The sequence below is a fragment of the Procambarus clarkii genome, chromosome 53 (assembly GCF_040958095.1).
Source record: "Procambarus clarkii isolate CNS0578487 chromosome 53, FALCON_Pclarkii_2.0, whole genome shotgun sequence".
In the NCBI taxonomy this organism is placed as follows: domain Eukaryota; kingdom Metazoa; phylum Arthropoda; class Malacostraca; order Decapoda; family Cambaridae; genus Procambarus; species Procambarus clarkii.
In genome coordinates this window covers 7,102,234-7,126,042 of record NC_091202.1, presented here as the reverse complement: position 1 = coordinate 7,126,042, position 23,809 = coordinate 7,102,234, and the positions used below count along the sequence as shown (strand labels likewise).

The 23,809-nt window shown below is 39.8% G+C and overlaps 1 protein-coding gene across 1 annotated transcript in view; it reads left to right on the top strand.

Moving 5' to 3' along the window:
• The window catches only part of LOC123752126 (uncharacterized), a 70,256-nt gene extending 47,110 nt beyond the window's left edge, over positions 1 to 23,146 (top strand). Inside the window, exons 5-6 of the mRNA XM_069304698.1 lie at positions 7,951 to 8,213; positions 22,877 to 23,146. Of these exons, the coding sequence (XP_069160799.1) occupies positions 7,951 to 8,213; positions 22,877 to 23,146 (533 nt within the window). The remainder of the gene's footprint in view (positions 1 to 7,950; positions 8,214 to 22,876) is intronic.
• The last annotated feature ends 663 nt before the right edge of the window (positions 23,147 to 23,809 follow it).

The following is a 23,809-nucleotide window of genomic DNA, read 5'->3' as shown; positions in this document are numbered from 1 at the left end:
GTAGGCCACACCTGGAAACATGTCTGGGGCTGGCCTTCATGAAACACACGAATAGGGAACCCCAACAGCATGATGGAGAACGATATTAGATCCCTGAGGCGCATGACGAGAGTGTGGGCCCCATACGAGACCCCCTTCCACCCAGCAAACAATTTAAGGTTGCCACAACATATCTGGAAAGTATTTGAAAGGATTGGAAACGTTTGTTTTATCGTATCAGATACGAATTTGTGTGTGGACTTAAATAGGTTTCCAAAACTTATAACCAAAACCTACGTATCTAACACTAATTTGAGATGTTGTGGCAACCTTATAATCCTAACATGAATCATTCATAATCCATTCATATACCAATATGAATCTCTTATGAAAGGTTTGAGCCTATAATCTGAACCCTTTTCACATCTTTGTGTTTAAAGTTAAATTTCTTGAAATTAATTTAATTAAATTATATTATTTTATATTTATATTATTATTTTTATTATATTTTATATTATATTATATTATTATTTTCAATTTAAATATTAAAACCAATTTAAGGGTAAAAAAAATCTAATAATTTATATTTCTTTTATTATTTACTAACAATTATAATTATTTACTAACGGAGAGAGGGGAGGCTGTACAGCGGAGAGTGGCGGCTATGGTGGACAGTGGCGGCTGTGGTGGACAGTGGCGGCTGTGGTGGACAGTGGCGGCTGTGGTGGACAGTGGCGGCGGGCGGACAGTGGTGGCGGTGGCGGACAGTGGTGGCAGCGGTGGTGGACAGTGGCGGCGGGCGGACAGTGGTGGCGGTGGCGGACAGTGGTGGCGGTGGCGGACAGTGGCAGCGGGCAGACAGTGGTGGCGGTGGCAGACAGTGGTGGCGGTGGCGGACATTGGTGGCGGTGGCGGGCGGTAGTGGGCGGTATCGGGCGGCGGTGGCGGCTGTGATGGGTGGTGGCGGCTGTGGTGGGTGGTGGCGATCGGCGGTGGTGGGTGGTGGCGATCGGCGGTGGTGGGTGGTGGCGGCTGGTGGCGGCTTGCGGTGGCGACTGTGGCAACGGGCGGTGACGGCTGATGGCGGGCGGTGGTGGCAGCTGGTGGCGGTGGTGGCGGCTGGTGGTGGCGGGCGGTGGCAGCTGGTGGCAGCTGGTGGCGGTGGTGGCGGCTGGTGGTGGCGGGCGGTGGCAGCTGGTAGTGGCGGCTGGCGGTGGCGACTGTGGCAACGAGCGGTGGCGGCTGATGGCAGGCGGTGGTGGCGGCAGCTGGTGGCGGGCGGTGGTGGCTGGTGGCGGTGGCAGCTGATGGTGGCTGGTGGTGGCGGTGATGGCGGCTGGTGGGTGGTGGCGGCTGGTGGCGGTGGCAGCTGGTGGCGGTTGGTGGTGGTGGTGGTGGCGGTGGCGGCTGGTGGCGGTGGCAGCTGATGGTCGCTGGTGGTGGTGGTGGTGGCGGCTGGTGGCGGGCGGTGGCGGCGGCGGCTGGTGGCGGCTGGTGGTGGCGGCGGTGGTGGTGGCAGCTGTGGTGGGTGGTGGCGGTGGTGGTGGGTGGTGGTGGCAGCGGTGATGGGTGGTGGTGGCTGTGGTGGGTGGTGGCGGTGGTGGTGGTGGCGGCGGTGGTGGGTGGTGGCGGCTGTGGTGGTGGTGGTGGGTGGTGGTGGCGGCGGTGATGGGTGGTGGCGGCTGTGGTGGGTGGTGGCGGCTGTGGTGGGTGGTAGCGGTGGTGGTGGGTGGTGGTGTCGGCGGTGATGGGTGGTGGTGGTGGTGGGTGGTGGTGGCGGCGGTGGTGGGTGGTGGTGGCGGCGGTGATGGGTGGTGGCGGCTGTGGTGGGTGGTGGCGGTGGTGGTGGGTGCTGGTGGTGGCAGTGATGGGTGGTGGCGGTGGCGGCGGTGATGGGTGGTGGTGGTGGGTGGTGTTGAGGCGGCTGTGGTGGTGGCTGGTGGTGGCGGCTGGTGGTGGCGGGTGGCAGCTGGTGGTGGTGGGTGGTGGTGGGTGGTGGGTGGTGGTGGGTGGTGGCAGGTGGCGGCTGGTGGCGGCCAGCTGGGACACACCCTTCACCACTGAAGGTCTGAGGACAACTAACCATATGTCTCTCTCACCACCAGCCCAGTGTTGGCAGCTCGCGCTCTCAAAATGTTTCCTTCAAAGATTGTATATTATCTTTGAACAACAAGTTTGATTATCAAGGAAATAATGCATATATTATTGTCACATTAATACTGTGCAATATCTTATTACATTCCTGCTAAATAATTATAATTTGAAACAGGACAAAAAATCCCACATATATATAAAAACCAACATTAGAGATCATGAGGCCAAGCTAGGCCTATCTGTGACCACACATCCTGCCTCCCTGGCCAGTTACCCTCTCACACCTCACACTCTTAACTCACTCTCATAATCACTCTCACTCTTACTCTCAATCACTCTTACGCACTATTACTCAGTCTTACTCTCAGTCATCCTTACTCACTCTTACTCTCATACTCACTCTTACTCTCATACTCACTCTTACTCTCTGTCACTCTTACTCTCTGTCACTCTTACTCTGTCACTCTTACCCATTCATACTCACTCTCTCACTCTCATACTCTTACTCTCAATCACTTTTACTCTCAATCACTTTTACTCTCAATCACTCTTACTCTTACTCCCAATCACTCTTACTCTCAATCACTCTTACTCTTACTCCCAATCACTCTTACTCTCAATCACTCTTACTCTCATTCTTACTCTTACTCACTCTTACTCCCAATCACTCTTACTCTCACTCTCAATCACTGTTACTCTCACTCCTACTCCCAATCACTCTCTATACTCAATCACTCTTACTCTCATTCTCAATCACTCTTACTCTCACTCTCAATCACTCTTACTCTCATACTCACCCTTACTTACTCTTACTCTCAATCACTCTTATTTTTACTCACTCACTCTTACTCACACTTACACACTCTGGCACTCTCACTCACCTTCAGTCACTCTTACTCTTACTCACTCCTACTCTCAGTCACTCTCAGTCACTCTTACCCACTCTCGCTCACTCTTACTCACTCTAGTTAATAAGAACACGCCAATATAAGACAACAAAACGTTTTCAGATTCTTTCACACCACTTTCCAGCAACTTTTATAATTTATATAAATTATCTTAGGGAATAATACATAAATTATATATTTAAACATGATATTAGTGTTTCTGTGGAATGCATAAGGAGTCAAATTGTATTAAAAAGAGCGATTTTTAGAAAATTTGGAAAACTACTTTTTTCTGACCATATTATAACTAAATGGATTTTGAACGTTTCACTGAGCCAATAAATATCATTCACAATTTATTAATGAATTTTACAAAAAACACCATAAATTTTATATTTAAACATATAAAAACTTTTTGTAATACATTAGGAACAAAATAGTTCTAGAAAAACAATTTATTATAAAACCTTTGTGTTTGGATTTTTTTATTAAAAGTTTCTCAAAGGCTCTCCTGCACCATTCTCAATGCATATCATTCCCACACCTATGGGAAGAGATAGATGAACGTTTTCTAGATGATTTGTGTTTGCTGGGCACCTTCCAGTTGGGACGGCGTTCGTCCTCACATGAAGGACCCGCCCAAAACGGGCAAAGTACCGACGTAGAAGGTCTTCAGGGAACTAGAAAGGCGTTCCTTGCACCACCACATACGTAGTTGTACCCCAGCTATCTGAGAAAGTCACTGACCCACCATCACCAGTAAGAGTGAAAGAGTGCCCATCATAGTGCTTGACAAGATCACGGTAAATCTCTCAGGAGCTGAACTTTACAATCGCCCGCCTCACAGCAAGCAGCTACTACCTGGTAGGAAGCATTCCCAGAAAACTCCAGGCCAATTGATTCCTGCCTGATGACAGGGGGCACAGGCCCCCCCATTCTGCAGACCATCACGGCCCTCAGGGAAAAACACTGCACGTAAGTAACGTTAGTAGCTACACCCGGGCCCCCACACCACACCGGGTTCACAACTGCAGGGGGCTGGACGAAACAATCGTATACCCCACGACAGCCCAGAGCGCACTCCAGGAGTCAGAGACGGTGGTGTCGTTGTGTAGCAACTGGCTTAATGCACCCTCACGCCACCCAGAGAGTGCTTCCTGGTGGGTATAAATACCTGCTCATTTTACAGCCCGCCATCTTCATAAACAAAGACCAAAGTCCATTCCAAGCACCCGCCAATCCCTATTTATGAATGAAACCCGGTTTACATATTACTAATAATTTATGACGTCCGAGCACTTGCAAAAAAAGTGCTTCACTGACAACTTTTGTCCGAACCACAATTCTGTAAATGCTTCACCCCACTTACTACCAATACAAATAACAGCAAACAGAGCCTAAACACCTAACCAATACCTATATATGCACAGTATATTTATATATATTAATATTAATATATTTTGACAAAAATCTTATTTTGATTGAACTACATGATAAAATTGATGAATGGGTCTTTGGGGTCGACCGCTGGATGGAATGAACTTGGTCTGATGATGGGTTGCATTATAAACTTCGATTATTTACTCCAGTTGGCCAAGTTTATTTGTTTAAACAGTTCATTTAATTATCTGATTTATTTTAGAGTACTACAATAATATGTTTGAGGCAAAGTTAATTTATTTTGCTTATTGATAAGGACCCATTACAGACGCTTCTCTCTTGAGTAGCATCATAAAATGGTGGTTAAATGCCGAGCCCCCAGACTGTGTTCTCTGGGACCTAAAAATACCCAGGCCTGGTTCTTGTGCTCCCATAGAGACAATGGCTAACTAATATATACTATTTTCTATTACTTTAAGTGGATAGTTACCACATGCGAGCTAAATTAAATTTTAATCCACTAATATAGTCCTCACTCTGCCAAACAACAATTAAAATTTTCCAAAAATTAATTTTAAAATTATATATATATATATATATATATATATATATATATATATATATATATATATATATATATATATGTATATATATATATATATATATATATATATATATATATATATATATATATATATATATATATATGTATATATATATATATATATATATGCGAACAAGCCTGAATGGTCCCCAGGACTATATGGTTCGAGTCACTTCTGGGGTGTGAGTTTTTATTCATATATATATATATATATATATATATATATATATATATATATATATATATATATATATATATATATATATATATATATATATATACACACATATATAAATATACTAGCAGTACCCGGTCACGCGTTGCTGTGGCTCAGCAACCTTCCCTGTCCCCCAGTCCTCCTCACCTTTCTTCCCTCACCCGTCTTCTCATCCTGCCAACCATTTCCCACTCCACCGTCCCCTCGTCCTCCCCACCATTCCCCACTCCACCATCCGTTCTTCCTTAACACCATGCCCTACTTCCCTGTCCCTTTGTCCTCCTCACCATTCCCCATTCCCCATCCCCTCGTCGCCACATCCCAAACTCACCCGTCCCCTCGTCCTTCCCCACCATTACCCCCCCCCTTCCTTGTCCACTCGTCCCCCCCACCATCTCTCACTTCCGTCTCCTTGTCATCCCCACCATTCCCCACTCCCCACTCCCTTGTCCGATGCCTTCCCAAATGGTCTGATGTTATCATCACTGATATATAAGAAAAATAGTTAAAAAATTAAATGAAAATATGAAAAAATAAGAAAATAAACTATACTCATGAAATGAACGGTATAGTAAACAACACAGCTCAATTCCAATATAATTCACTCAAAATAATTAAATCAAAATGAAAATAAATCAAAATCTATGAAAATTCAATTTATTCCCTCCTTTGTCCCCTCGTCCTCCGCACCACCTCTCACTTCCATCTCTCTCATCATCCTCACCATTCCCCACTCCCTCGTCCGATGCCTTCCCAAATGGTCTGATGTTCTCATCAGAAAATTGGGAACATCAAGTGATCTGATGTTCCCATCACGAAAATATAAGAAAAACAGTTAATAAATTAAATGAAAATATGAAAAAAATATAAAAATAAACTGTTTTTACGAAATGAGTGGTCTGGTAAACAACACAGCTCAATTCCAATGCAATTCACACAAAATAATTAAATCAAAATGAAAATAAATCAAAATCTATGGAAATTCAGTTTATCATTGCAATCAGAAACATTGAAATGGAATTGTAGCATATCTAGTATAGCATGTGTTTTGCTCTTACATGCAACAGATGGCGCTTTTTTCATGAAAAACAAACTTTTATCTGTCATAGGTGTGGCATCTATACTTATATTTACGAAATGAATGGCATGGTAAACAATACAGCTCAATTCCAACACAATGTCACACAAAATAATTCAATAAAAATCAAATAAATCGAAATCTATGAAAATATAATTTATCAATGCAATCGGAAACATTGAAATGGAATTTGTGACATATTTAGTATAACGTGAATGTTGCTATTATGGGCAACAGATAGCGCTCTTTTCAGAAACGCATGTTTTACCTGTCATAGGGGTGGCATCTATATAGTAGGTATACAAGAAGATGTGCCTATTCAAATGGAACGTTGTGTCAAAATTTCAAAGCAATCGGTGAAAAACTTTCGGAGATTACAGCGTGTGTTGCTCTTACGTCCAACAGATGGTGCTATTAAAAAAAAAACGCATGTTTTTTCCTTTCACATGTGAGGCATGTATATAGTAGATATATAAAATGACGCGCCTATTCGAATGCAACGTTGTGTCAAAATTTCAAAGAAATCGGTAAAGAGGTTTTGAAGTTTTCCCTCACATAAAAAAACACATGAAAAACACAGTTTTTCAGAAAAAAACATGTTTTTTACCGTCACAGAAGTGATATCAATATAGTATGTATATAAAAACCTGGCCGGATGCGAATGGAACATTGTGTGAAAATTTCAAAGCAATCAGTGAAGAACTTTCGGAGATTATTGATTTTAAACAAACGAACATTTCCATTTTTATTTATTATATATATATATATATATATATATATATATATATATATATATATATATATATATATATATATATATATATATATATATATATATATATATATATATATATATATATATATATATATATATATATATATGTCGTACCTAGTAGCCAGAACGCACTTCTCAGCCTACTATTCAAGGTCTGATTTGCCTAATAAGCCAAGTTTCCACGAATTAATATATTTTCTCTAATTTTTTTCTTATGAAATGATGAGGCTACCCATTTCATTATCTATGAGGTCAATTTTTTTTATTGGAGTTAAAATTAACGTAGATATATGACCGAACCTAACCAACCCTACCTAACCTAACCTAACCTATCTTTATAGGTTAGTTTAGGTTAGGTAGCCGAAAAAGTTAGGTTAGGTTAGGTTAGGTAGGTTACGTAGTCGAAAAAATATTAATTAATGAAAACTTGGCTTATTAGGCAAATCGGGCCTTTCATATAGGCTGAGAAGTGCGTTCTGGCTACTAGGTACGATATATATATATATATATATATATATATATATATATATATATATATATATATATATATATATATATATATATATATATATATATATATATATATATATATATATATATATATATATATATATATATATATATATATATATATATATATATATATATCGTACCTAGTAGCCAGAACGCACTTCTTGGCCCACTATGCAAGGCCAGATTTGCCTAATAGGCCTAGTGGTTTTCTTCACTTTCAAAAAATTGTTTCCAATTAGTTTATTTGAATTATTATTATTTTATTATATTGGGAACATAAATTATTGACTTGGTTGTGTTAGTTTAGGTTAAGTTTAGATAGTTAAGGTTAGGTTAGGTAAGGTTGGTTAGGTTCGGTCATATATCTACGTTAGTTTTAACTCAAATTTCAACATATTAACTTATAAATAATGAAATGGACAGATTTATCATGTCATAAGAAAAAATTAGAAATATATATAAATTCAGGAAAACTTGGTGCTTCACTCTGTGCCCTCAGGAAAATAGTTGGAGGAATCAGACCGATAGCTGTGGGCAATTCACTCCGGCGCCTGAAGCCAAAACAGCTTGGGTTTGGCGTACCCCAAGGGTATGAGGCATCGGTTCATACAGCTAGAGCCTACATTGCTAACATTACCGATGAAAAAGCCCTGATAAAACTGGACTTCAAAAATGCTTTCAATCTGGTTAGAAGGGATGCAGTACTCCGTGCGGTTCAACGCCTTTTTCCTTCCTTCTACCCGTTTGTAAACTCATGTTACAGCAAGAATCTCACTTTGCTTTTCGGGGAACATGAAATTGAATCACAAGAAGGTGTCCAACAGGGTGACCCACTTGCTCCTTTTCTTTTCTGCCTAGTCATCAAGGAAGTCATCGATAACCTGTCTAGTGAGCTCAACATTTGGTTTTTGGACGAAGATACTCTAGCTGGCTCACCAGTCTCACTCTTGGATGACTTAGGAATAATTCAGGAGCAAGTCTAGGCCTCACCCTGAACTCTTCCAAGTGCGAAATAACCTCCACGAACCAGCACATAATAGAGCAAATTAAGGTTGTTTTGCCTGATATTCACATAACCAACCCTGAGAACAGCACACTTCTAGGTGTTGCTCTTGGAGAGAATGCCATCGACGAGGTCCTTGGTAAGCAGATCACTGACCTGAAAATGATGAACGAGAGGACTGAAGACATCGATGCTCATGATGCACTTTACCTCATCACCAGATGCTTGTCCCTCCCCAGGCTGACCTACTTTTTTAGATGTTCGCCATCTTTCAATAATATTAATTAGAAGAGTACGACAGCTTGATGAAATCAATGCTAGAAAAAGCCCTCAACCTTTCTCTCAGAGACTCACAGTGGAAACAGGACCTCCCTTCCTGTCAGACTCGGGGGCCTCGGCGTGCGCACAGCAACACAAATTGCAGTACCAGCGTTTCTGTCCTCTTCAGTGGGGTCTGACAACTTGATGAAGGAAATCCTACCTGAACACCTAGTTCAACGGGGAGGAATACATGATCCCAGCTTTACAAACTGCACCACCAAATGGGTCTCTCTCGCAGGACCTGCACCCCAACCACTGCTTTCAGAAGCCCATAATCAATCCAGCTGGGATCGCCCCATTGCCGACCAAGAAGCTGCGATATTACTAAAAGCTGCGACAACATCACATGATACTGCCCGACTTAGAGCTGTAGCAGCTCCCCATGCAGGGGACTTCCGGTTAGCAACCCCAATGTCAGCAACTGGCACTCGTCTCACACCGCAGGCCCTTCGAACTTGCTGTGGATCTCCGCCTCGCTACCCCAATCCACACCGAATACAGTTGTATTTGCGGCGAGGCTGTGGCTGACAGGTACGGACGGCATGGCCTTCTCTGCCAATGGACAGGAGGATGGCATGCAAGACATGGCGAGGTTAATGACATTATCAAGAAAAGCCTTACCACGGCCGGTTGTCCAGCAGAGAGAGAGAGCCCTGTTACCTAATGCCCCGCAACTCTGATGAGCCTGTCGGTCGCCAAAACAGGATCATGGTGAACCCCAAGAAGAATGGTAGACAGTTAGTGTGGGACTACACTTGCGTTTCAACCTTAGCGAACACGTATGTTAACTTCAGTGCTGCACAGGCAGGAGGTGCTGCCAATCACCGGGAAGCAGCCAAGTCACGTAAATATGGAGACCTTGATCACCACTACAATTTTGTCCCCATTGCCTCAGAGACACTTGGTGCCTGGGGTAAGGGTGTTGCAAGTTTTTTGAAGGAGCTGGGGTCCAAGCTAATTGAAGCAACTAGAAACCCTAGAGCCGCCAGTTTTCTCCTTCAGCGCCCTAATGTAGCGATCCAGAGAGGAAATGCTCACTGCATCCATGGTTCCTGCCCGCCATCTGAGGAGCTGAAGAAGCTATACTACTTGTGACAAGTAGTCTTGTACATTGTATGTAACCAATGTTATAACCCTTTTGTGTAATGAATTTTTAAAATAATGTTAGATATATATACACAAACATTAAAGAATAAGGGTGGTGGGAGAAGAAAATATCAAAGTGTTCAGTGAGGATCCACAAAGTCTTCTCTGAGTACTCATTATTCTGTTCTCCGAGGTTATGGGTCCCTACACTTGCACCAAAAGGTGATACCCCTTTTAGACACACACACACACACACACACACACACATATATATATATATATATATATATATATATATATATATATATATATATATATATATATATATATATATATATATATATATATGAATATATATATATATATATATATATATATATATATAAATATATATATAAATATATATATATATATATATGTATATATATGTCGTACCTAGTAGCCAGAACGCACTTCTCAGCCTACTATGCAAGGCCCGATTTGCCTAATAAGCCAAGTTTTCATGAATTAATTGTTTTTCGACTACCTAACCTACCTAACCTACCTAACCTAACCTAACGTAACTTTTTCGGCTACCTAACCAAACCTAACCTATAAAGATAGGTTAGGTTAGGTTAGGTAGGGTTGGTTAGGTTCGGTCATATATCTACGTTAATTTTAACTCCAATAAAAAAAAATTGACCTCATACATAATGAAATGGGTAGCTTTATCATTTCATAAGAAAAAAATTAGAAAAAATATATTAATTCAGGAAAACTTGGCTTATTAGGCAAATCGGGCCTTGCATAGTAGGCCAAAAAGTGAGTTCTGGCTACTAAGTACGACATATATATATATATATATATATATATATATATATATATATATATATATATATATGTCGTACCTAGTAGCCAGAACGCACTTCTCAGCCTACAATGCAAGGCCCGATTTGCCTAATAAGCCAAGTTTTCCTGAATTAATATATTTTCTCTAATTTTTTTCTTATGAAATGATAAAGCAACCCATTTCATTATGTAAGAGGTCAATTTTTTTTATTGGAGTTAAAATTAACGTAGATATATGACTGAACCTAACCAACCCTACCTAACCTAACTTAACTTATCTTTATAGGTTAGATTAGGTTAGGTAGCCGAAAAAGTTAGGTTAGGTTTGGTTAGGTAGGTTAGGTAGTCGAAAAGCAATTAATTCATGAAAACTTGGCTTATTAGGCAAATCGGGCCTTGCATAGTAGGCTCAGAAGTGAGTTCTGGCTACTAGGTACGACATATATATATATATATATATATATATATATATATATATATATATATATATATATATATATATATATATATATATATATATATATATATATATATATATATATATATGTCATACCTAGTAGCCAGAACGCACTTCTCAGCCAAATATGCAAGGCCCGATTTGCATAATAAGCCAAGTTTTCATGAATTAATTATTATTCGACTACCTAACCTACCTAACCTAACCTAACCTAACTTTTTCGGCTACCTAACCTAACCTAACCTATAAAGATTGGTTAGGTTAGGTTAGGTAGGGTTGGTTAGGTTCGGTCATATATCTACGTTAATTTTAACTCCAATTAAAAAAAATTGACCTCTTACGTAATGAAATGGGTAGCTTTATCATTTTATAAGAAAAAAAAATAGAGAAAATATATTAATTCAGGAAAACTTGGCTTATTAGGCAAATCGGGCCTTGCATATTAGGCTGAGAAGTGCGTTCTGGCTACTAGGTACGACATATATATATATATATATATATATATATATATATATATATATATATATATATATATATATATATATATATATATATATATATATATATATATATATATATATATATATATATATATTTGAGTGAGGTGGGAAGGGTGATGTGGCATTAACACAAGACAGAACAGGAGGGGATATTAATAGGGTATTAAAAGTATCAACACAAGACAGAACAGAAACAATGGGTATTGAATAGAAGTGTTTGTAGAAAGCCTATTGGTCCATATTTCTTGATGCTTCTATATTGGAGCGGAGTCTTGAGGTGGGTAGAATATAGTTGTGCAATAATTGGCTGTTGATTGCTGGTGTTGACTTCTTGATGTGTAGTGCCTCGCAAACGTCAAGCCGCCTGCTATCGCTGTATCTATCGATGATTTCTGTGTTGCTTACTAGGATTTCTCTGGCGATGGTTTGGTTATGGGAAGAGATTATATGTTCCTTAATGGAGCCCTGTTGCTTATGCATCGTTAAACGCCTAGAAAGAGATGTTGTTGTCTTGCCTATATACTGGGTTTTTTGGAGCTTACAGTCCCCAAGTGGGCATTTGAAGGCATAGACGACGTTAGTCTCTTTTAAAGCGTTCTGTTTTGTGTCTGGAGAGTTTCTCATGAGTAGGCTGGCCGTTTTTCTGGTTTTATAGTAAATCGTCAGTTGTATCCTCTGATTTTTGTCTGTAGGGATAACGTTTCTATTAACAATATCTTTCAGGACCCTTTCCTCCGTTTTATGAGCTGTGGAAAAGAAGTTCCTGTAAAATAGTCTAATAGGGGGTATAGGTGTTGTGTTAGTTGTCTCTTCAGAGGTTGCATGGCTTTTCACTTTCCTTCTTATGATGTCTTCGATGAAACCATTGGAGAAGCCGTTATTGACTAGGACCTGCCTTACCCTACAGAGTTCTTCGTCGACTTGCTTCCATTCTGAGCTGTGGCTGAGAGCACGGTCGACGTATGCGTTAACAACACTCCTCTTGTACCTGTCGGGGCAGTCGCTGTTGGCATTTAGGCACATTCCTATGTTTGTTTCCTTAGTGTAGACTGCAGTGTGGAAACCTCCGCCCTTTTCCATGACTGTTACATCTAGAAAAGGCAGCTTCCCATCCTTTTCCGTCTCGTAAGTGAAATGCAGCACGGAACTCTGCTCAAATGCCTCCTTCAGCTCCTGCAGATGTCTGACATCAGGTACCTGTGTAAAAATGTCGTCAACATACCTGCAGTATATGGCCGGTTTCAAGTTCATGTCGACTAAGACTTTTTGCTCGATGGTACCCATGTAGAAGTTTGCAAACAGGACACCTAGGGGAGAACCCATGGCGACCCCATCTACTTGCTTATACATGTGCCCATCCGGGCTCAAGAAGGGTGCCTCTTTAGTACAAGCTTGGAGTAGTTTCCTCAGAATACTTTCTGGCATGCCAGAAAGTATTCTGAGGAAACTACTCAAATTTCAAATTGACGATTTACTATAAAACCAGAAAAACGGCCAGCCTACTCATGAGAAACTCTCCAGACACAAAACAGAACGCTTTAAAAGAGACTAACGTCGTCTATGCCTTCAAATGCCCACTTGGGGACTGTAAGCTCCAAAAAACCCAGTATATAGGCAAGACAACAACATCTCTTTCTAGGCGTTTAACGATGCATAAGCAACAGGGCTCCATTAAGGAACATATAATCTCTTCCCATAACCAAACCATCGCCAGAGAAATCCTAGTAAACAACACAGAAATCATCGATAGATACAGCGATAGCAGGCGGCTTGACGTTTGCGAGGCACTACACATCAAGAAGTCAACACCAGCAATCAACAGCCAATTATTGCACAACTATATTCTACCCACCTCAAGACTCCGCTCCAATATAGAAGCATCAAGAAATATGGACCAATAGGCTTTCTACAAACACTTCTATTCAATACCCATTGTTTTTGTTCTGTCTTGTGTTGATACTTTTAATACCCTATTAATATCCCCTCTTGTTCTGTCTTGTGTTAATGCCACATCACCCCTCCCACCTCACTCAAATGTAGATATAAAATCAGAGATACGTAAGTTCTAATCAGTTGTGTATTTGTGAAGTCTTTGAAAATGTAATAAGTTTTACGAAACGCGCCCGTGTCACGTCAGACTAGAAATAAAAATGAATTTTGGACAAGTGATTTTTGATTTACCTCCAACAGTGAAGCGTAATGTACGAAAGATTGAGAAAATTCGTGTTAGAATTATTAATCTTACTTTTTCGGTCATATTTAATAATATATATATATATATATATATATATATATATATATATATATATATATATATATATATATATATATATATATATATATATATATATCAAAAAATATATATATCAGAATGAGGTGATTTGGTAAAATGCTATGCCCAAGATAACTATCCGAGTGCCGGCGGTGGGGTGGTTCAAATAGCCTCGGCTATCACCTCATTATGTCCGGTCGTGATGGTCAAGTGGATTAAGGCGTCTTGTACATACCAGTTGCGTTGCTTCTGGGAGTATGGGTTCGAGTCACTTCTGGGGTGTGAGTTTTTAGTTGCATATGTCCTGGGGACCATTCAGGCTTGTTCGCATATATATATATATATATATATATATATATATATATATATATATATATGCAATTGACGATCACAAAACACTGATCATTTTATGCGGAAAATCCACAGAGAAATATGAAATGAGGTGAACGTTTCGGCTTGTTAAAGCCTTTGTCAACACCAGACTGACAAAGTCTGGCCAGTCTGGTGTTGATAAAGGCTTTAACAAGCCGAAACGTTCACCTCATTTCATATTTCTCTGTGGATTTTCCGCATATATATATATATATATATATATATATATATATATATATATATATATATATATATATATATATATGTCGTACCTAGTAGCCAGAACGCACTTCTCAGCCTACTATGCATGGCCCGATTTGCCTAATAAGCCAAGTTTTCCTGAAATAATATATTTTCTCTAATTTTTTCTTATGACATGATAAAGCTACCCATTTCATTATGTATGAGGTCAATTTTTTTTTATTGGAGTTAAAATTAACGTAGATATATGACCGAACCTAACCAACCCTACCTAACCTAACCTAACCTATCTTTATAGGTTAGGTTAGGTTAGGTAGCCGAAAACGTTAGGTTAGGTTAGGTTAGGTAGGTTAGGTAGACGAAAAACCATTAATTCATAAAAACTTGTCTTATTAGGCAAATTGGGCCTTGCATAGTAGGCTGAGAAGTGCGTTCTGGCTACTTGGTGCGACATATATATATATACATATATATATATATATATATATATATATATATATATATATATATATATATATATATATATATATATATTCCTGCTAGGACATCTTCAGCTATTGAAATCTAAGGAAGAGGAGTTAGGCCTTACACTAAATGCATCAAAGTGTGAAATCATCTCATCCAGCCAACCAATCATAGATGCAGTACGAATCTTATTTCCAGGAGCCCAAGTGATCGCTCCCACCGACAGTGTGCTGCTAGGGGCAACTCTGGGCTCGAACGCCATTGAGGTAGACCTCGAAGAAAAGCTTAAAGACCTGAGGAGGATGGAGGCGAGAATAGGGGCTTTGGATGCTCACGATGCTTTGTACCTTCTTACAAGGTGCCTGGCCTTGCCCAGAGTTACCTATTTCCTCAGGTGTGCTTCTTCCTTTGACAGCCCAAAATTAACGGAATACGACTCACTCCTAAAGACAATAACTATGAAAGTGTTAAACCTCTCCCTGCAAGATGACCAGTGGGACCAAGCAACGCTCCCAGTTTGACTTGGGGGTATAGGTATTCGCAAGGCGACACAGTTAGCATTGCCGGCATTCTTATCCTCGACCAGTGCTACAAGTGAATTAGTGAATGAAATACTACCAGAATACCTAAGGAACTCCATTGGGATTCGTGATCTCAAATTTGTGGAAGGAGCTAGTCAGTGGGACACTCTTGCCAATTCACACACCCGACCAACTTTTCCAAACGACGGTAAACAGGCCAAATGGGATAGCCCCATAGTGGAGAACATCGCCAAAGCATTGCTGGACGCAGCTTCTCAGAAGGACAAAGCGCGTCTTCTAGCTGTGCAAGCCCCCCATGCTGGGGACTTCCTGTTGGCAGTCCCTAATTCCGCCTTGGGCACCCGCCTGGACCATCGGGCCCTAAGTATTGGTGTTGCTCTGCGCCTTGCCGCCCCTATCTCCAACGAACACCGGTGTGTTTGCGGCCATGCACGGGCAGACCAATACGGCAGCCATGGTCTCATCTGTCGTAAGACACAGGGAAAGATTGCCAGACATGAAGCAGTCAATGACATCATCAAGAGAAGTTTGGCTACAGCTGGGTGTCCAGCACGAAAGGAACCCCAGTTGTGCAGACCTGACAACAGCCAAAAACGCCCAGATGGAGTCACCCTGGACCCATGGAGGGAAGGTAAACAGGTCGTATGGGATTACACCTGTGCATGTACATTGGCTGATAACTATTTACATTACAGCTCAGCGGAGGGAGGTGGGGCAGCCACCTTCAGGGAGACCCAGAAAATCAACAAGTACAGAGACCTAGAACGTTGTTACAGGTTCGTGCCAATAGGCCCTGAGACTCTGGGCGCCTGGGGTAAATGTGCTCTGAAGTTTTTAAAGGAGGTTGGTGAGGAACTCATTGGGAAAACTAGAGACCCACGAGCAGCCAGTTTCCTGTTCCAGCGCCTCAGTGTCGCAGTTCAGAGAGAAAATGCTTGCTGTATCTTGGATACGCACCCAACCTCCGAGGACCTGGACGAGGTCTTCGAACGCTGATTGTTTAATGTTATATATTTGTGTGTGTGTGTGTGTGTGTGTGTGTGTGTATATATATATATATATATATATATATATATATATATATATATATATATATATATATATATATATATATATATATATATATATATATATATATATACTACCAGTACCCGGCCACGCGTTGCTGTGGCTTAGCAACTCATGTGCGTTGCTGAGCCACAGCAACCTTCCCTATCCCCCAGTCCTCTCCACCATTCCTCCCTCACCCATCTCCTCGGCCTCCCAACTATTCCTCACTCCACCGTCTATTCGTCCTCCCCACTTTTCCCAATTCCACAATCCCCCTCTTCCTTCCCATCATGCCCCACTCCCCTGTCCCTTTGTCCTCCCCACCATTCTCCATTCCCACATCCCCTCGTCGCCACCTTCCCAAACTCCCCCGTCCCCTCGTTCTTCTCCACCATTACCCCCTCGTCCTCCGCACCATCTCTCACTTCCGTCTCTCTCATCATCCCCACCATTCCCCACTCCCTCGTCCGATGCCTTCCCAAACGGTCTGATGTTATCATCAGAAAATTGGGAACATCAAGTGATCTGATGTTCCCATCACGGAAATATAAGAAAAACAGTTAATAAATGAAATGAAAATCTGAAAACATATAAAAAAAACTGTTTTCACGAAATGAACGGTCTGGTAAAAACACAGCTCAATTCCAATGCAATTCACACAAAATAATTAAATCAAAATGAAAATATATAAAAATCTATGAAAATTCAATTTATTATTGCAATCGGAAACATTGAAATGGAATTGTAGCATATCTAGTATAGCATGTGTTTTGCTCTTACATGCAACAGATGGCACTTTTTTTTAAAGAAAAACATACTTTTACCTGTCATAGGTGTGGCATCTATGTTTATACTTACAAAATGAATGGCATGGTAAACAACACAGCTCAATTCCAACACAATATCACACAAAATAATTCAATAAAAAATCAAATAAATCGAAATCTATGAAAATATAATTTATCAGTGCAATTGGAAACAATGAAATGGAATTTGTGACATTTAGTATAGCGTGAATGTTGCTATTTTATTCAACAGATGGCTCTGTTTTGAGAAACGCATGTTTTTACCTGTCACAGGGGTGGCATATATATATAGTAGATATATAAAAAGATGTGCCTATTCAAATGCAACGTTGTGTCAACATTTCAAAGCAATCGGTGAAGAACTTTCAGAGGTTACAGTGTGTGTTGCTCTTACGTCCAACAGATGGCGCAATTTTTCAAAAATCGCTTGTTTTTTTCTTTCACAGGTGAGGCATGTATATAGTAGATTGTGATGGAAAAAAGAAGTGTAGGTGTTCGGCAGTCCTCCTAATTACTGGTGTCAATGCCAATCACATTTTCAAAAAAAAAGTTGACTGCGTGGCTGTTGCCTTCTGTGGTAAAGTAAGGGAAAACACGCAAAACAAATAGTATGAACAATGAAACTTTAATTAACTTGAAAATAAATTATGAACAAAGACAATATACAGTGCAAACAAGATTATAAAGTCAAAAAATATCATAAAATAAAACAGTGGTGACGTTACTCTACAATGAATAAAGACAAGAAATGAATTAACAGGTGCTGAGAATAAAGTGCTGGCTGAGAACATCCACTAATAAACAGAGCATATATCAGATGGTTGTATCAGCTTTGAGAGCACAGGATATTCTAAATCCAATGGCTTGTGCATGCTCAGTCATCGGCTATGTAGATTGCGCTGAAGTGCAGAGGTGCAGACGTCGATTCACTAATCAGAAGAGTGCTGGCTGGAAGTGGTGGTTTGGTGATCGAAGATGGTGGAGGGAGGAGGTGGAGAGCGAGTGTCTGACACGTATGCGCCTGGCAGAAACGTACCTTACTGAATACGTACTACACTTGCTTGTAGTATCTAGATGTTGTAGATGTACTGAAGTAACATGACGATAGGAAAGAGCAGGCCAAATCTCTTTTGAAGGAGATTATCGTACACAAGATATATAAAAAGACGCGCCTATTCGAATGCAACGTTGTGTCAAAATTTCAAAGAAATCGGTAGAGATTTCGAAGGTTTCCCTCACGAAAAACACATGAAAAACCCAGTTTTTTCAGAAAAAGAATGTTTTTTATCGTCACAGAAGTGATATCTATATAGTATGTATATAAAAACCTGGCCGGATGCGAATGGAACATTGTATGAAAATTTCAAAGATTTCAGAACTTTCGGAGATTAACGATTTTGAACAAACGAACATTTTCATATATATATATATATATATATATATATATATATATATATATATATATATATATATATATATATATATATATATATATATATATATATATATATATATATATATATATATATATATATATATATATATATATATATATATATATATATATATATATATATATATGTTTCATTGAATATGACCGCATATTCTGTATTTATTATTTTCTGGTTTAGGGCTTCTATCCCTCTAACTATTTTCTTAGCATCAGGGCTTAATTGAAATAGGAGTTCTCCAAAACTCATTTTCGTACTTTTAAGGTGAAGAAAAGAAGTGATTTACTATAGAGTGTATTACACTTATTTGTATAATTTGCACGACGTTTCGAACCTCCATGGTTCATTCTCAAGTGAACAGATCTTACAATACTAGTTGATTTTATACCCGCATTAGGTCAGGTGATAATACAATGAAGGTGAAAACATGGGGGGATACATAAGGGATAAACATAGGGGCTGCAGAAGGCTTATTGGCCCATACGAGGCATCTCCTATCTAAACACAAAGATTAATCCAGTGTAATTGGCCTGTTATGTTGGACATTGTCTTCTGTGTTGGCATCGATATGTTCTTGTCTTGTCCTTACTCTCATGGTGGGTAGAGTAAATAGTTCCGTGATTTGGGTGTTCATGGTAGGTCGCTCTATTCTTATGTGAATTGCCTCAAGAATTTGTAATCTTCTTGAATCTTGGGTTTTGTCTATTATGCAAGTATTCTTGTTCAACATTTCTCTTGTTAGAGTAATGTCATGGGCTTGTCTCATGTGATTCCTAGGGGCACCAGATTGAAGATGGCATGTCAAACGCCTCGTCAGCTTGGTCGACGTCATACCTATGTACTTACATTGAAGGTTACATCCTTCGTGGGGGCAAGTGTACATGTATACAACGCTTGACTGCTGTAGAGGGTTCTCCGTCGGCTTTGGGCTGTTTTTGATAAGGAGTTCGGAAGTCTTCTTGGTTTTGTAGAATATTATCAGGTTTATGTTTTGGTTAGGAGTAGTGCTTTTTACTCCTTTACGGATTATTTCTTTCATTATTCTTTCCTCTTTTATATGTTCACTGTGCATGGTTGATTTGTAATATAATTTTATTGGGGGTGTTGTGGTTTCTGTTCTAGGTTCTGAATTATACCAACGGTCCAAGTGTCTTCTTATAGCAGCGTTTATTTCCGCGTTGCTATATCCGTTGTTCACCAATACCTGAGTTACTCTTTCCAACTCTCTACTCACGTTGCTCCATTCAGAGCAGTGGGTAAGCGCTCGACGAATATAAGCATTGAGAACACTGGCTTTGTATCTTTGGGGGCACTCACTTCTACCGTTCAGGCATAATCCTATGTTGGTGGGCTTGGTATATACGTTGGTGCTTAAAGAGGTTCCTGTTTTTGTTATTAGTACATCCAAGAATGGCAGACTGTTATTTTCACTATTTTCATGTGTAAATCGGAGTACTGACTCTCTCTCTAGGTGTCTTTTTAGGTCAATTAGTTCATCTGAGTCTTTTACTATTACGAATATGTCATCTACATAACGGCAGTATACAGTTGGTTTTTGTCTGCTACTGAAGACCCTATCGTCGATGGTTCCCATATAAAAATTAGCAAATAAAACTTCTAAGGGGGAGCCCATTGCTACTCCGTCTATTTGTAAATACATGTCTCCTTGTGGACTGATGAAAGGGGCTTCCTTTGTACATGCTTCGAGAAGACTTTTCAAGTGTGGCTCAGGTATGTCTAATTTGGGGGTGCTCTCGTCTCTGTATACTCTGTCCAGTATCATTCCTATGGTTGTGTCGACTGGGACGTTGGTAAAAAGGGATTCAACGTCCAGGGAAGCGATGATTCCATCGGGCTGGGTAGATTTGATCAATTCTAGGAAATCTGCTGATGATTGTAGACTAAACTTACTTGGAGTGTATGGAGTTAGGAGTTCATTGAGTTTCTTTGCCAGGTGATAAGTTGGGGTTGGTATTTGGCTGATTATAGGGCGTAGTGGGTTACCTGGTTTATGCGTCTTAACATTGCCGTAGGCATATCCTAAGCCATAGTCGCCTTGAAGTTTATTGAAATGCACACTACCTTTCTTTGCGTTGATTGCTGTAATTGTTTTGTTTACTTTCCGCTTAAGGTCTTCTACGGGGTTCCTCGTGATTCGTTGAAATTTGGAGTCGTCACTTAGGATGTCGCTAATTTTGTTCATGTATTCATGGGTAGGAATCAATACATATGCTGCTGTTTTGTCGGCTTTTCTTATTGTTACGTCTTTCAGATTTTTTAGTTGTTTCGCTGCTTCTTTGAGTCGTGGGGTTAAGATTGTAGATGAATATGTTCCTCGTTTTTTCCCTGCTTCTGCAAGTAGTTCAGCTTGAAGTGTGTCAGTGGTGATGACTTTTTTGTTGTCTTCTAGCTTATGGATATCGTCCAGAAGCATTTCGATATCCAGGCGTTTTTGATGCATCTTTGGTTTAGATAAGAATTGACAATTTAGACCAAGATTTAAGAGGTCTCGTTGGTCCTGGGTAAGATCATAAGAAGTCAGGTTAAAGTAAAGTAAAGTAAAGTGAGTGCCCCCAAAGATACAAAGCCAGTGTTCTCAATGCTTATATTCGTCGAGCGCTTACCCACTGCTCTGAATGGAGCAACGTGAGTAGAGAGTTTGAAAGAGTAACTCAGGTATTGGTGAACAACGGATATAGCAACGCGGAAATAAACGCTGCTATAAGAAGACACTTGGACCGTTGGTATAATTCAGAACCTAGAACAGAAACCACAACACCCCCAATAAAATTATATTACAAATCAACCATGCACAGTGAACATATAAAAGAGGAAAGAATAATGAAAGAAATAATCCGTAAAGGAGTAAAAAGCACTACTCCTAACCAAAACATAAACCTGATAATATTCTACAAAACCAAGAAGACTTCCGAACTCCTTATCAAAAACAGCCCAAAGCCGACGGAGAACCCTCTACAGCAGTCAAGCGTTGTATACATGTACACTTGCCCCCACGAAGGATGTAACCTTCAATGTAAGTACATAGGTATGACGTCGACCAAGCTGACGAGGCGTTTGACATGCCATCTTCAATCTGGTGCCCCTAGGAATCACATGAGACAAGCCCATGACATTACTCTAACAAGAGAAATGTTGAACAAGAATACTTGCATAATAGACAAAACCCAAGATTCAAGAAGATTACAAATTCTTGAGGCAATTCACATAAGAATAGAGCGACCTACCATGAACACCCAAATCACGGAACTATTTACTCTACCCACCATGAGAGTAAGGACAAGACAAGAACATATCGATGCCAACACAGAAGACAATGTCCAACATAACAGGCCAATTACACTGGATTAATCTTTGTGTTTAGATAGGAGATGCCTCGTATGGGCCAATAAGCCTTCTGCAGCCCCTATGTTTATCCCTTATGTATCCCCCCATGTTTTCACCTTCATTGTATTATCACCTGACCTAATGCGGGTATAAAATCAACTAGTATTGTAAGATCTGTTCACTTGAGAATGAACCATGGAGGTTCGAAACGTCGTGCAAATTATACAAATAAGTGTAATACACTCTATAGTAAATCACTTCTTTTCTTCACCTTAAAAGTACGAAAATGAGTTTTGGAGAACTCCTATTTCAATTAAGCCCTGATGCTAAGAAAATAGTTAGAGGGATAGAAGCCCTAAACCAGAAAATAATAAATACAGAATATGCGGTCATATTCAATGAAACATGTTTGAAAGAAAACCTGCTGCCAGTATACACCAATATATATATATATATATATATATATATATATATATATATATATATATATATATATATATATATATATATATATATATTGCCCAAATACTTTACCTTACCACATAATCTTAATATAAAATGTAATAATGACATTGTCATCAACAATGTTGTTCCTGAGCATTTATCACTGTGTTATATTCTAAGAGCAAACAATATGTTCACGACTGCAGATCGCCAGGCCTAAACACGGAGAAGAGTATAGCAGGGGAATATCTATGGGAGACGCGACTGAAATAGCTGTTGGGGCACTGCTCGGCCAGGGCACTAACAAGCACCTTCCTGGGCGTAGTTCGAGTCGGGTGCTGCTGGTGGCGTGGCTGGTGTTTACCTTCGTCGTGGGCACCGTCTACAGGGGCAACCTCACCGCCGCCCTCACCATGCCCAAGTACCCACACACACCTGAGACTCTGGAGCAGCTGGTCAAAGTTGTTCACAAGTAATATTTATTATTGTATGCTATTCTTCCCTGCCTTATGTGGATAACAGCAATAATTTTGTTCTTCTTTAGAGTGAATAATGTTCTTTGGCAATTTTTTTGTTTTAGTGGTTGGGTCATTACTTCCGTCCTTTGTCTCTTTATAATTAATTATTCTCTTCTTTCATTATAAGAACTAAATCACACGCCAGAAGATGAGGAGACGACGACGTTTCGATCCGTCCAGGCCAATTATCAAGTCAAGTATGGATCAGGACGGAGCGAAATGCCGTTGTCTACACATCTTCTGGGGTGTGGTATAGTTCTCATATCTTCAAGCCACATTATTGTGATTCATCGTCTGCATCTTCTTTTATTCTTCCTCCCATTTCTCGTTCTACCCCTTAATCCCTGGTTCCTCCCAGCAAACATTTTCTAGTTTCTATACGTTTTAAATACGACATTTTATTGTTTTATTCACGTACTAAATTACCATTTATACACGTTTTTGTTTTAGAACTTTGTAATAACGATTATGAAACATGAGGTCAAAGTGTAAAAAAAAACATTTTTTAATATAATGATATAAAATTTTAAAGCTAAGATATTTAAAACGTTAATTCTAATTATTAGAATTATTAGGTATAATTATCTTTATTGCAGTTAGAGAGATAGAGACAGGGAGAAA